The 16,438-nt window shown below is 42.6% G+C and overlaps 1 protein-coding gene across 4 annotated transcripts in view; it reads right to left on the bottom strand.

Annotated features, from left to right (window-relative positions):
• LOC119825558 (NXPE family member 3-like) overlaps positions 1-16,438 on the bottom strand; it is a 31,584-nt gene that overhangs the window by 2,919 nt on the left and 12,227 nt on the right. For all 4 annotated transcript variants that reach the window (XM_038346506.1, XM_038346504.1, XM_038346505.1 and 1 more), the window contains 3 exons: positions 6,307-7,049; positions 5,342-5,424; positions 168-380 (listed from right to left, as the gene is read on the bottom strand). In XM_038346506.1, the coding sequence (XP_038202434.1) occupies positions 168-380; positions 5,342-5,424; positions 6,307-7,034 (1,024 nt within the window). In that variant the 5' untranslated portion in view covers positions 7,035-7,049. The remainder of the gene's footprint in view (positions 1-167; positions 381-5,341; positions 5,425-6,306; positions 7,050-16,438) is intronic.

Genomic DNA, 16,438 nt, shown 5'->3' with positions numbered 1-16,438 from the left:
TAATTTGCTTTTCGTCAACTTAGTACAACCTACAGTTATCTGAAAAGAGAATTTGTAATTAAGAGAATGCCTCCATTGAGGCATGGGAGTCTCCTTCAATGTAAATGTCGCCTGACATTTCCATCATGAGTCCTCACAGGCCCTCCTCTGCCCCCATGGTCACTCACAGGGCACTGTGTCTCGCAGATACTCCCACCACTGCCGAAGGGTGGAATCCCCCATCATGTAGACAATGCGGCCAGCCAGGCAGTTCAGGATGCTGTCTATAGTGGGGAAAGAGCGGCTAGAACAGAATGTTGAGTGCCATCTGTCTTGGTAGTAGAAGCCAGAGGGTTTTGGAGACAGGTGGCCAGGGCGGCATGGGGGCCGAGGAGGCAAGGCTATAGGAGAGAGAAAAGCAGAGAGTGTAAATTAGAAAAATGTGGACATTTTATAAAATGTCAATATTCTTAATAATTTTGTGAATGAATCTTTATTTACACTTGTTTATTTGTGTGTGGATGTGTGCATGCCAAATCACACATGTGGTACTTAGAGGACAGCATTTGGGAGTCAGTTATTTACCTTTACCTGTATATCCCAAGGTTTGAACTCAGGTCATCAGCCTTGCCTACAAGCCCCTTTGCACAGTGAGCCATTTCTATGCTCCAGTCAGGCATTCTTCTATATACTATTTATGTAGCTTATCAATGCCCTCTTACAGAGCCTGTGAAGTGTGTGTGTGTGTGTGTGTGCACGTGTGCACATGCGCGCAAGTGTGCACATGAGTGTTTGAAACAGTCTTATGTAGCTCATGGTAGCCATAAACTTCCCATGAAGCTGAGAATGGTCTTGACTTCCTAATCCTCCTGCCTTCACCCCTAGAGTGCTGGGACTACAGGTGTGCTCATTCACAACCACGATGTAGCACTCTGTAGCATGTAGTAGGCTTTTTCTTTTGGGCCACCAATCAACTCCCAAATCATGACACAGAAACTACCTATTAGTTAGGAATGCTAGGACTTACCTTATGCTTCTACCATTAGCTCTTATAACTTAACATGTTTCTCTTCATACATTTTGCCTCAGAGCATTTTAACCTTTCTTTATTTTTGCCCTTCCTTCCTTCCTTCCTTCCTTCCTTCCTTCCTTCCTTCCTTCCTTCCTTTCTTTTTTTCTGTAGTTGTAGTTCTATAACCTGTCATAGAACTCACTCTGTAGACCAGGCTGGCCTTGAACTCACAGAGATCTGTCTGCTTCTGCCTCTGAGTGCTGGGATTAAAGGAGTGCACCACCACCACCTAGAGGTTTTTTTTACCTACATACCTTTCTTCCTTCCTTCCTCCCCCCTCTTTTTCATTCCTTCCTTCCCTCCTTCCCTTTTTCTTTCTTCCTTCCTTTCTTTCTTTGTGTATATCTTACTTTCCTGCTATCTCTATGACTGGCTGGTGGCCGCCTGACTTCTGGCCATGGGCATGTCCCTCTCTCCCTTGTTCACATCTCTTTCCTTTCTTGTTTTCTGGAGCCTAGAGTTCATCTCTTACTTATTCTCTCTGCCCTTCATCTTTTCTCTGCCTAGGTATTGGCTGGTTAGCTTTTATTTATAGACCAATAAGGCACCTTAGGCAGGCAAGGTGAAACAGCCACACATCTTTTCTGTGGGGACATGGAAATGGGAGCCTATTTCCACGCTGACCAAAGGTTAGAGAGTTGGATCTTACCTCTAGGCCTTCAAGGTTATTGTGTTTCTACCTCAAAGGTTCTCTAGGTTTAGATCACAGAGTTCTGCTTTCTCAAGGTTATTGTCAACATGTGTAGCTAATAGCCAGATCTTGTATTTCAAGAATAGAGAAGTAAATATCTTTCTACTTCAAAGGAAAGTTTATGAATCCAACTAAGTTCCAGTTCCCTTAAGGAGATAACTTTGGATTCCACCCAGGGAGTGGTTTGCCTACAGAATGTTTTGGTCTAGGGTGTGAGGGTGACTTGTTTTGTTCTAGGAACAAAATGTTTAACTATGGATGTAGCCTGCGACCTTCAACTGGTCTGATAATTTACTTGTATGATGTTAATGCAGTTTTTTTGTCTTATTACTTCCTTTGGGATCAGGGGTATTTTAAGCAATTGGAAATTAAATGCGGGTGAATTCCAGTACTCACTGGAACTCCCTTCTGATATTCTATGTTTCTCTGTTTTATTATTTTCCTTGGCGTCTTCATATTCTTTACAATATTTTCTAAATCCCCACACCTCTACCCTGGCAAGAGGTATTTTTGTCGAGGCTGGTCTCCAACACTTTCATAATTAGACAAATGTAGCATAAACAAATGTAACACATCTTTATATCATTAACAAAGGCAGCAGAAACAAATGTACACAATTAAAGCAATATTCCACAGCATAAACAAATATAACACGTCTTTATATAGTTAAATATTTCACAACTGTCTGTATCCATTTATAGATGGTGACAGTGAGTGATGTGGGAGGGTCTTCTGTTTGAGTTGATTTCATTGGTTAATAAAGAAACTGCCTGGCCCATTTAATTGGCCAGCCCTTAGGTGGGTGGAGTAGACAGAACAGAATGCTGGGAAGTTAGTCAGACCGCCATGCCTCTCCTCAGGGAGACAGACGCGATGAAGTTCCGGCCCAAGATGGACGTAAGCTAGAATCTTCCTGGTAAGGCACCACTTCGTGGTGCTACACAGATTATTAGATATGGGTTAATCAAGATGTGAGTAAGAGGCTGAAACTAATGGGCCAGGCAGTGTTTAAATGAATACAGTTTGTGTGTTGTTATTTCGGGGCATAAGCTAGCCAGTGGCTGGGAGCCGGGCGGGATGAAAAGTAGGCCTGCCTGCAGCTCCTCACTACAACTGAGATCCTAGAATGTTAAGTGACTTAAGGTGATGAAGAACAAGGATGATGGGCCAAAACAGTAGGGATGACATTCCGTGCCCTGTCCAAGTTAGGCAAATACTCTCCCATTGAGTTTATCTCCAGTCCATCAAGATTTTTCTTAAAGTTCAGTGACAGAGAGAGATAGCATTTGAAGCCAGGAAGTATGCTGCTATAGCCCTAGTACTAAACACTGTACTACACTTCCCTGGCAGGAAAGTCTTAAAGTACCCATCTAAGGTGTAATGGTCTGTCCTGTGTCTTTAAGAGACAAGCCACGCCCCACGACCATCTGTTGAGGCAGGCAGATCTTCCTTCCTGCTTGTAGCCTGAATTTCTTCCTTTTCATCTCCCTCTCAAAGAAGCAGCTTCCTTCTCCCCCCCTCTCTCTCTCTGCCTCTCTCTCTGCTCTTCTCTCCTTCTCTCTTTCTCCTCCATAACCCACTAAATAAATATTCAACCTCACTTTGCATGGTGTGCCTATCCGCCTATCTCTCGCCCGCCATGTGGTTCCCTGCCCAGGACCAGCTGCCTTCTGAGACCTGTGACATGGTCTCATGGCCCACTGCAGCCACTGGGGATCTGCAGAATTTTACTAATCCATTACATAAGGGCTGCGGAGCTGGCTCAGTTGGTGATGTACAGGCATGTGCAAGGGTGAAGACCTAAGTTTGACTCCTGGAACACATGTAAACACTGGGTGTGGTGTGCCTGGAACCCAATCACTGGGGAGGTGGAGACAGCAGATCCCAGGGGCCTACTGACCAGTCAGTCTAGCTGAAACAGCAAACTCCAGGCTCAGTGAGAGACTTTGTTTGAAAAAATAAAGAGCCTTTATTTATGTTACCCTTTTTTTTACTGTTCTAGAACATTGACCAGCTATCTGGGTCCTTCCTACATATACCTGAAACCATTCCTCCAGCTTGGTGCTGATGGCTGACAACCAGCACCTTCCCTGGCACACCTGGGAACAACTCAAGTATCTCCCTCAGTGACCATCCATTTTGGGCTTAGAGGGTGCTAGGAGTGGCATGAATCTCTGCCTCAGACACTTCAAGACACTGGACACAGGCATCCCAAGGCTGCATGGCTGGCCACTTGTGGCCTTGTGCCTGAGGCTCTAGACACACCCCTGCCTCCTCTAGGAACACTGTGTCTGGTATACTCCAGCCAAAGCATAAACAACTGATATGTCTCACCCTGTGCCCAATGTTCTTTAGTGGATGAGCAGAATTTTTACATAGATTTCATTCTGATTTTGTGTGTGTGTGTGTGTGTGTGTGTGTGTGTGTTCATGTGGATTTTTTTTTTGAGACAGGGTTTCTCAGTAACTAATAAGCCAGTACTGGAACTCACTTTGTAGATCAGGCTGGCCTTGAACTCACAGAGATCCCCCTGCCTCTGCCTCCAGAGTGGTGGGATTAAAGGTGTGCACCACCACTGCCAGCTTCATGTGGACTCTTTCTTTTTAAATTTATTTATTTTATTTATTATGTATACAATATTCTGTTGGTGTGTATGTCTGCAGGCCAGAAGAGGGCACCAGACCCCATTACAGATGGTTGTGAGCCACCATGTGGTTGCTGGGAGTTGAACTCAGGACCTTTGGAAGAGCAGGCAATGCTCTTAACCTCTGAGCCATCTTTCTAGCCCCTTCATGTGGACCCCTTCATGTGGACTCTTAAGGACCATCCTGATTGGAGCACTATGTGCTGCTGGGAGGACCCTACAGATCTTCCTTGTTTCCCCTGCAGTCTCACCTTTGGGTTGGACATATGATGGATCCAGGGGTTCCTTACTTCTTTGAGGGAGAAACTAATGCCTTCAGGTTTTTCTTTTCATTATGAGGGAGTACCAAGAAAGAAACTGTGTCCCTCTGAGTACCATGGGTGCCTGTTTAGTAAAGGCCTCTAGGTAGTCACTGTGCAAACATCGCATTTGGAACCTCTATGAGCAATAATATATGTACTTGGGTCCTGCCTGACTCCTTGCTTTCTGGATGTGGCTTGAAAGTGCAGATTCAGCTCCTCCACCTACTTGAGTCCTGCATACCCATGAACTGGCAGAACACCACATTTATGCTCTGGTTACTACTGATTAACAAAATACTAAAAAACCCAGAAAAGAAAGGAAACAACAAAAACAACAACAACAAAAACCTACAGTGAGATGGTTCAGCACATAAAGGCATCTGCTTTCAGGCCTCATGACCTGAGTTCAAACCCTGGGACTACAGATACACACAGAGTACATAAAACAAGGAAATGAAACTCAATACCACTTAAAGTCAAATAAAACAAAATAGAGAGCAATTGGGGCAAACGGGCTGATGAAAGCCTGACCTCATACACTTCTGCACAGGAAGTGTGTGCGCACACATACACCCCAAATCAAAACAAAAGCCCACAACCCATCTCAGCTGATGACTATCCTGTCCCCACCCCCATATTCCAGCCTCACTTACCCACATCACTCACGTTCCCAATGGCTGCTGGTGTCACCAGGATGGGAGATATGCCTGAAGGGAGTGGCTGGTCAGTCACACTCCTGAAGAAACACTGAGCATGAACTTTGACGGAGGTTGGCCAGGTGAAAATTTGATTTGCAAAGAACATACCGTGAATGACTGATTATCTCTCCTCTGCCTAATCCTAGGGCACTACACTAAAGGGAGCACTGATGGGGCAACTGTAGTTAGGAGGAACACACATGCAAGAGAACAAACATCAGGTCACTAATACTCAAGATAACAAAGGGGTCATGTAGTTCTCTTTTATAGTAAACGGATCACCACAGGAAATGAAAACTACAATTTTCCTGGCGCTAGAGTCTAGAAAGAACAATAACTTTTTTTTTTTGCTGATGTTACACAAACGTTCAATTACTCAATTAACTTTAGCCCAGCCCCCTCCCCACCTCTTTTTGTTTTTGACACAGGGTGTAATGCCCGTGCATCCCAGGCTGGACTTGTATTCACTATGCAGCCAAGGATGACCTTGCGCTCTTGAGTTTTTTGCCTCCCTTACAAGGTCATCCTCTATCAAACATAGGAATTTAAATTCAACCTGGGCTGCAGGAATCTCTAAAACACTGCTGATGACGCCTCAGCAGGGAAAAGTTCTTGTTGCCAAGCATGATAACTGAGTTTGATAAATGGCCACACATGGTGGAAGAACTGACATCCTCAAGTTGCCTTCTGACTTCCACATGCACTCTATGGCACATCCACGAACTGCCCACTCATGTGTATATACACACACAAACACATAAATGTAAACAAAAGAAAAGAAGGAAGGAAAAAAATAGAAAGGAAGGAAGGAAGGAAGGAAGGAAGGAAGGAAGGAAGGGAGAAAGAAAGAAAGAGAATACACAGAGGGGGAGAGGGAGAGAGTGTAGGCCTGGGACACATTCAGTATCTAGACGTCTTACCCAGCCATCAGTTCTTCATCATGCCGTGTGGTCACCTTCAGGTAACTTCCACTGGAGTGACCGACTAAAGCATCGCAGGGCAGAGTAGCGGGTTGAGCACAGAACCAGAGCTCCCCAGAGACCACATCCCTGTACTGGCAGGTGGGCCCTTGGGCTCCAGTTGACTGGGGGTCCACGTTGCAGATCACAGTCTCTTGAGAGCCATTCCTGCCTCGAAAATACCCCCTAAAGTCAACAGTGGCCCGTTTTCCTTTCCAGACCCTCTGTAGGACCCCGACTGCCTCACTGGAGTGGATCAGCCTCACTTGCACCTGGGCTGGTCCAGTCCAGAGCAGGGGGAAGGACAAGAGGTATGTGCCATTCTCCAGATCCTTCACCTCCCCTGGGACTCCTGCTTTCAACTCCCGGCCCAGAAGCTGTGCCCGAAACAGATCTCCACCATGAGTCTTGGGCCTACCCTGGTGGTCCCTAGCCACAAGAATGGCCTCTAGATTACTTCCCAGAGTATAGTTGGTCTGGGCAGGACCCTTCAAATGGTAAGTTGAGGTTTTGGGGCTAGTAGAAGCCAAAAAGTCATCTTTGTTGCCACCAGTTGAAGGCCAGTACAGAAGGCTGGTCAGGTTGGTGAGTTCTTGAGGGAGAGAGTCCCAGTTGTTGGGCTCAGAGCCATGTTTAGAGGCACGATAGGGTGGTGGGATCCAATGGTTCATGGGCTCAGGCCAAGACATCCTGAGACAGAACACCTGCGGGAAAAGAAAGAGGACTATGGATCTGGAATCACCAGAGACTTGGCACAGACTGCCCCTGGAGAGGTAAGCATCTGGGTTCTTATTTGGAGGGCTCCGCTCTCTAGGTCCTTGCCCTGGGAGGAACATCCCATTGCCCCACCCCCACCCACCAAGCCCCAGAGACCCTAAGCAACCTCCATACACCCACCACCATCTTCCATCACATCTGTGGCCACTGACTCCTTGGCCCAGACTATCCCTGGAGAGGAGCCCCCAGAGCCTATCAGTATCCACTAGAGGCATGGACCCGCCTGCAACCAGAGGAAGAGCAACCACCTAAGCCACAGGCCCTACCTTTACCTGCACCCACTGGAGGAAAGGATGGGCAGAAGGCTGTTTCAGAACACATCCAACAATATAAAGACGAATATGGCACCACCAAAACCTAGTTATCTTACAACAAGAAGACCTGAACATCATAATCCAGAAGAAGCAGAAGAAAATGACCTTCAATACAATTTTATGAAGATGATAGAGATCCTTAGAGAGGAAATGAAAAATTACCTTCAAGAAATGGATGAAGAGACAAACAAAAATTGGAAGAAAACACTAAGTCTTTTAAAGAAACCCAAGAAAGAACATTCAAAGAGGTGAGGGAAACATTTCAAACAGTTCAAGACTTGAAAGCTGAAATAGAGGCAATAAAGAAAACACAAACAGAGGGAATTCTGGAAATGAAAAATCTGGGTAAGTGAATGGGAACTACAAATGCAAGCATAACCAACAGAATACAAGAGATCAAGAGATGGAAGAGAGAATCTCTGGTGTTGAAGATACTATAGAGGAAATAGATGTATCAGTCAAAGAAAACATTAAATCCAACAAATCCTTAAGATAAAACATCCAGGAAATCTGGGACACCATGAAGAGACCAAACCTAAGAATAATAGGGATGGAAGAAGGAGAACTCCAGCTCAAAGGCACAGAAAATGTATTCAACAAAATCATAGAAGAAAACTTTCCCAACCTAAAGAAGGATATGCCTTTGAAGGTGCAAGAAGTTTACAGAACACCAAATAGACTGGACCAAGAAAGAAAGTCTCCTAGACATATAATAATCAAAAAACTAAACATACAGAATAAAGAAAGAATATTAAGAGCTGCAAAGGAAAAAGGAGAAGTAACATATAAAGGCAGATTCATCAGAATTACACCCAACTGCTCAATGGAAACTTTGAGAACTAGAAGGTCCTGGTCAAATATCCTGCAGAAACTAAGAGATCAGGGATGTAAGCACAGACTATTATATCCAGCAAAGCTTTCAATCACCATAGATGGAGAAAACAAGATATCCCATGACAAAACCAAATTTAATCTTTATCTATTTACAAATCCAACATTACAGAAAGTACTAGAAGGAAAACTCCAACCCAACAAAGTTAGTTACACCCACAAAACCACAGGTAACAAGTAACCTAACACCTCACACTAACAAACCTCAAAAGAAGGGAAACACATGAACACTACCATCGAAAAATGACAGGAATAAACAATCACATTAAGAGATGTCATTAACATCTCTTAATATCAATGGACTCAATTCACCTATTAAAAAACCCACAGGTTAACAGAATAGATACAAAACCAGGACCCATCTCTCTGTTGCATATAAGAAATGGACCTCAAACTCAAAGACAAACAGTATTTCAGAGTAAAGGGTTGGGGAAAGATTTTCCAATCAAATGAATCTAAGAGACAAGCGGATGTAGCTATCCTAATATCTAACAAAATAGACTTTAAACTAAAGTCAGTCAAAAGAAATGCAGGAGGACACTTCATACTCATCACAGGAAAAATCCATCAAGACAAAGTCTCAATTTTGAACATCTATGCCCCCAATACAAGAGCATCTACATATGTAAAAGAAACTTTACTAAAGCTTAAATTGCACATCAAACCACACACACTAATAGTAGGAGACTTCAACACCCCACTCTCCCAAATGGACAGGTCTGCTGGACAGAAACTTAACAGAAAAAATAAGAGAACTAACAGATGTCCTGATTCAAATGAACTTAACAGACATCTACAGAACATTCCATCTAAACACAAAATAATATATCTTCGCTGCTTCTAATGGAACCTTCTCTAAAACTGACCACATACTTGGCCACAAAGCAAACCTCAACAGATACAAAAAAAATTACATAACCCCCTGTATCTTATTGAATCACTGTGGCATAAAGATAGAATTCAACAACACTAATTGCAGAAAGCCTAGAAACTCAAGGAATCACTTGAATCAACTGAATCACCCCTGGGACAAGGAAGAAGTAAAAAAAGAAATTAAAGACTTCCTAGAATTCAATGAAAATGAATATACCCCACCTTATGGGACACTTTGAAAGCAGTGTTGACGATAGTTCATAGCACTAAGTGCCTACATAAAGAACATGGAGAATTCTCACACAAGCAACATAACAACACATCTGAGAACTCTAGAACAAAAAGAAGCAAGCTCACCCAGGGGGAGTAGGTACCAGGAAATAATCAAACCCAGGGCTGAAATCAATAAAATAGAAACAAAGAAAACAATACAAAGAAACAATGAGACAAAGAGTTGGTTCCTTGAGAAAATAAACAAGATAGGAAATCCCTTATCCCAAGTAACCAAAAGGCAGAGGGAGAATATGCAAATTAACAAAATCAGAAATGAAGAGGGAACATAACAACACTGAGGAAATACAGAGAATCATCAGGCCATACTTCAAAAAGCTTGTACCCCACAAAATTGGAAAGTTTAAAGGAAATAGACAATTTTCTGGAATACATTAAGAACAGATAAACAATTTAAGTAGACCTATAACCCCTAAGGAAATAGAACTAGTTATCAAAAGTCTCACAACCAAAAAAAAAAAAAGTCCAGAGAAAGGTGATATCACCATACAATTCTACCAGAATATCAAAGAAGAGCTAATAGCAATATTCCTCAAATTATTCTATGCAGTAGAAACAGAAGGGACATTGCCAAACTCTTCATGAGGCAACAGTTACTCTGGTATCTGAACCACACAAAGATGCAATTAAGAAAGAGTATTACAGAATACTCTGCCTCATGAACATTGTTGCAAAAATACTCAATAAAATACTGGCAAACTGAATCCAAGAACACATCAAAAAATCATCAGCTGATGTAGGTGTGTCTTCTATCTATCTGATGATTTCATTGGTTAATTAAAGAAACTGCTTGGCTGGCCTGATAGGTTAGAACATAGGTGGGTGGAGTAGACAGAACAGGATGCTGGGAGTGAGGCAGATGCTTCGGGCAATCACCATGCCTCTCCTCTCTGAGCCAGATGCGATGAAGCTCTGGCCCAAGATGGACGTACACTAGAATCTTCCTGATAAGCCACCACCTCGTGGTGCTACGTAGATTATTAGATATGGGTTAAAGCAAGATATGTGAGAATTAGCTAATAAGAGGCTGAAACTAATGGGCCAGGCAGTGTTTAAAAGCATACAGTTTCCGTGTAATTATTTCGGGGCATAAACTAGCCAGGTGGCCGGGAGCCGGGCGGGAATGCAGCCCACAGCTCCTCACTACAATCAACCATGATCAGGTTAGTTTCATCCCAGAGATGCATGTATTGTTCAACATAAATAAACTGAAAGAAAAAAACCACATGATCATCTCATTAGATGCTGAAAAAGCATTCAACAAAATCCACCAACCCTTCATCATAATGGTCTTGGAGAGATCAGAGATACAAGGAATGTATCTAAACATAATAAAAGCAATATACAGCAAGCTGACAGCCAACATTAGATTAAATGGAGTGAAACCCAAAGTGCTTCCACTAAAATCAAGAACAAGACAATGTCTACTCTCTCCATACCTATTCAACATAGTACTTGAAATTCTAGCTAGAGTAATAAGACAACAAAAGGAGATCAAAGGATTCTTTTTTTTTTTTTTTTTGAGACAGGGTTTCTCTGTAGCTTTGGAGCCTGTCCTGGAACTAGCTCTTGTAGACCAGGCTGGCCTCAAACTCACAGAGATCCACCTGCCTCTGCCTCCCGAGTGCTGGGATTAAAGGCATGCGCCACCACTGCCTGGCAATCAAAGGGATTCAAATTGGAAAGTAAGATGTCAAACTTTTGCTATTTGTAGATGATTTAATAATATCCATAAGTGACCCCAACAATTTGATGAGGGAACTCCTAACAGCTGATAAACAGTTTCAGTAATATGGCATGGATCAACTCAAAAAATTAGTTGCCCTCCTATATACAAATGATAAAGGAGCTGTACTGTGGAAAAATGGTCTTGTACCCTGTAAAGATTTGTCATTTGTATTGGCTTAATAAAAGTATAATTGGCCAGTAGCCAGGCAGGAAGTATAGGTGGGGTGACCAGAATAGGAGAATTCTGGGAAGAGGAAAGGCTCAGTCTGCAGTTGTCACCCAGACACAGAGGAAGCAAGATGAAGATGCCTCACTGATAAAAGGTACCAAACCACATGGCTAACACAGATAAGAATTATGGGTTAACGTAAGATACAAGAGTTAATTAATAAGAATCCTGAGCCAATAGGCCAACCAGTTTATCATTAATGTAAGCCTCTGTGTGTTTCTTTGGGACTGAACAGCTGTGGGGCTGGGTGACACAGAAACGTCTGTCAACAGAGAGGAGAAAAAAAATCAGAGAAACACCACTATTTATAATAGCCACAAATAACATAAAACATCTTGGGGTAACACTAACCAAAGAAGTGAAAATTTGTATGACAAGAACTTTAAGTCTTTGAAGAAAGAAACTGTGAAAGACACCAGAAAATGGGAAGATCTCCCATGCTCTTGGATAGGTAGGATCAAAATAGTAAAAATGGCAATCTTACCAAAAGCAATCTACAAAGTCAATGTAATCCCCATCAAAATCCCAGCATAATTCTTCACAGACCTTGAAAAAACAATGGTCAACTTCATATGCAAAAACAACAACAACAACAAAAAAAAACCCAGAAAAACCAAAACAATCCTCTACAACTTCTGGAAGCATCACCATCCCTGACATCAAGATCTACTATAGGCTGAGCGGTGGTGATGTATACCTTTAATATCAGCACTTGGCAGGCAGAGGCAGGTAGATCTCTGTGAGTTCAAGACCAGCCTGGTCTACAAGACCTAGTTCCAGGACAGGCTTCAAAGCTACTGAGAAACCCCATCTTGAAAAACAAAAATCTATTATAGAGCTACAGTATTTAAAACAGTGTGGTATTGGCATAACAACAGACAGATGAAACAATGGAACTGAATCGAAGACTCTGATATTAAGTCACACACCTATGAACAACTGATTTTTGACAAAGAAACTAAAATTATACAATGGAAAAAGAAAAAAGTATTTTCACCAATTGGTGCTGGCATAACTGGATATCAACATGTAGAAGCATGCAAATAGATCTATATCTATTGCCATGCACAAAACTTAAGTGCAAATGGATCAAAGACCTCAATATAAATCTGCCAACACTGAACTTCATTGAAGAGAAATTGGGAAGAAGCCTTGAACGTATAGTCACAGGAGGCCACTTCCTAAATGTAACCCCAGCAGCACAGACACTGAGAGCAACAATTAATAAATGGGGCCTCCTGAAACTGAGAAGCTTCTGAAGACAAAGGGCATAGTCACTTAAGATATAGGCAGCCTACAAAATGGGAAAAGGTCTTCACTAGCCGCACATCAGAGAGAGGGCTGATCTCCAAGATATATAAAGAACTCAAGAAATTAGATATTAGGTTATCAAATAATCCTATCAAAAATGGGGTATATATCTAAACAAAGACTTCTCAATAAGAATCTCAAATGGCTGAAAGACACATAAAGTATTGTTCAACACCCATAGCCATCAGGGAAATGCAAATCAAAACAACTCTGAGATATCTTCTTATACCTGTCAGAATGACTAAGATAAAGAACACCAATGATAGCTTATGCTGGAGAGAATGTGGAGTAAGGGGAACACTCCTCCATTGCTGGTGGGAGTGCAAACTTGTACAGCCACTTTGGAAATAAGTGTGGTGGTTAGTCAGAAATTTGGGAACTAACCTATGTCAGGATCCAGCAATACCACTCTTGGGCATATACCCAAAGGATGCTCAATCATACTATAAGGATGTTTGTTCAGCTATGTTCATAGCAGCATTATTCATAAAAGCCAGAACCTGGAAACAACCTAGGTGCCTCTCAACTGAAGGATGGATAAAGAAAATGTGGCAATTTACATAATGGAGTACTACTCAGTGGTTAAAAAAAAAAACAATGGCATCTTGAAATATGTTACTTCCATGAATAGAACTAGAAAAAACCATTTTGAGTGAGGTAACCCAGACCCAAATAGGGAAAAATGGTATGTACTCACTCAAAGTGGATGTAAAGCAAAGGATAACCATCCTGTAGTCCATGATCCCAAGGAAGCTAGGTAACAAGAAGAACCCTAAGAGAGACATACATGGCTCCCCTGGGAATGGGAAACAGACAAAACATCTTGAGAAATTTGAGAGGGGGACAGAAGAGAGGGTAGGAGGGGAACAGAAGGGTAGGGGAGAAGGTGAAAGAGGAGAATATGAGGGAATGGGATGCTCAAGAAGGGAATGACAGTGAGGGAGAGAAAGGAAAGAGATATCTTGCTTAAGGAAGCCATTAAAGGGGCTAGCTACAAATGTGGCACGTGGCAAATTGCCAGGAATCCACAAGGATGACCCCAGCTAAGACTCTAAGTAACCGTGGAGAGGACGCATAAACTGGCCTTCCCCTGCAATCAGACTGATGAATACCTTAATTGTCATAATAGAACCTTTATCCAGGAATTGATGGAAGCAGATACAGAGATCCACAGTTAAGCACTGGGCCAAGCTACAGGAGACCAGCCCAAGAGAGGGAGGAGTAAAAACATGAGCAATGGGGTCAAGCCCATGATGGGGATATCCACAGAAACAGCTGACCTGAGCTAGTGAGAGCTCACTGGCTCTGGACTGACAGTGGGAGAACCTGCATAGAACCAAACTAGGCCCTCTGAATGTGGGGGACAGTTGTGAGGCTTGGGCAGTCTGTGGGGCCAGTGGTAGTGGGACTAGGATTTATCCCTACTGCTTGAACTGGGATTTAGGAGCAAATTCTCTTTGGAGGGATACCTCGCTCAGTCTAGATAAAAGGAAGGAGGGCCTTGGTCTTGCCTCAAAATGATGTGTCAGGCTTTGTTGACTTCCACGGGAAGCCTTACCCTTTCTGAGGAGTGAATGGGGGATAAGGGAAAGGGTGGGCAGGAAGAAGAGTAGGGAGTGGGAATAGGTATAGCTGTGTAAAACGAGAAAATATTGCATTAAAATATTAATTAAAAAACTCCCCTGACTCTGCCCTTCTTCTCAGCATTCTCTCTGCCCCCCCCCTCCAAATCCTGCCTAACCTTTGGTCAATCAGCTTTTTATTAACAATGAGAGCAATACATATTTACAGTGTACACTGAATGTTCCAATCACTCTCCCACACCATCTCCCATATCATCCCTTCCCACCTCCCTCCACCATCTTCACACACATACCATTCACCACCACACACCATCCCCCAAAACTAATCTCCACCCCACACCATTCCCACACACATACCATCTCCCCCAACACCAGTTTGCTCTCCATCCCCCAACCTGTCCCACCATACACCATCCCCCAGCCCATCCTACCACACACCATCCCCCCACACCATCCCCCACCGCACTATGTCCCCTACAGTATCCCCACACCATCTACCTCATACTATCCTGCCACACTGTCCTCCCCATATCATCCCCCCGATAAGCACCATCCTCTACCCTTCCATACACCATCTCCCACATATATACCATCCCCCGACCACCTCACACCAATGCCCCCATATACACCATTACCCACATACAACACCCCCACACCATTCCCACCCCACTCCATCCCCTCACACACCATAATACAAAACAATTATATATATATATATATATATATATATATATATATATATATATATATATATGTATACACACACACACACACACACATATATATATATATATATATAATTGTTTTGTTTTTTTGAGGCAGGGTTTCTTTGTGGCTTTGGAGCCTGTCCTGGAACTAGCTCTTGTAGACCAGTCTGGCCTCGAACTCACAGAGATCCGCCTGCCTCTGCCTCCCAAGTGCTGGGATTAAAGGCATGCACCACCACTGCCCGGCTGTAAAACAATAATAAATTTTAAAAAATATTAATCAGCAAGATGAGGGCTTACTTCCTCAACTGCAAGCATGAAGCAGAGGAAGATAACTGGAAATAGGGTGAAGCTTAAACTCTCAAAGCCCAGTGTCAATGACACATGTCCTTCCACAAGTCACACCTTTCAAACCTTCCCAAACACCACCACCAAAGAAGGAGCCAATTCAAATGAGGAGCCTGGAAGGGACATCTCTCACTTAAACTACCACACAGGAGATGATACGTTATGATATCGTGTGTACACACAGTCATGGGGATAGAAAGATGGCTTGGCGCCCAAGAACACGTACTGCTCTTGTAGAAGACCAGCGTTCAGGACCCAGAACCCACATTAGGCATCCCACAATTCCCTGTTACGTCAGGTCCAGAGGATCTGACAGCCTCTTCTGAACTCTGCAGACACCTGGACTCACGTGCATGCACATGTGTGCCCATGCACACACACACACACACACACACACACACACCAAAGAAAATCTTAAAAGATCCGCAGTCATTAAGGTGATGAGTTATTGGTGCAAGAATAAATAAATAAATAGGACAGTAGAACAGAGTGCCTAGAATAATAAATAATAAATAGGACAGTAGAACAGAGTGCCTAGAATAATAAATAATAAATAGGACAGTAGAACAGAGTGCCTAGAATAATAAATAATAAATAGGACAGTAGAACAGAGTGCCTAGAATAATAAATAATAAAAAGGACAGTAGAACAGAGTGCCTAGAATAATAAATAATAAATAGGACAGTAGAACAGAGTGCCTAGAATAATAAATAATAAATAGGACAGTAGAACAGAGTGCCTAGAATAATAAATAATAAATAGGACAGTAGAACAGAGTGCCTAGAATAATAAATAATAAATAGGACAGTAGAACAAAGTGCCTAGAATAATAAATAATAAATAGGACAGTAGAACAGAGTGCCTAGAATAATAAATAATAAATAGGACAGTAGAACAGAGTGCCTAGAATAATAAATAATAAATAGGACAGTAGAACAGAGTGCCTAGAATAGACCCACACTCTATGATCATGTGATGGAAAAGTAACACTTTAAAATAATCAGGAACAAGCAGGGTTATGTCCCAAATGCACAGTGTAAG

The sequence above is a fragment of the Arvicola amphibius genome, chromosome 10 (genome assembly GCF_903992535.2).
Source record: "Arvicola amphibius chromosome 10, mArvAmp1.2, whole genome shotgun sequence".
NCBI lineage: Eukaryota > Metazoa > Chordata > Mammalia > Rodentia > Cricetidae > Arvicola > Arvicola amphibius.
This window is presented reverse-complemented; position numbering and strand designations above follow the sequence as displayed.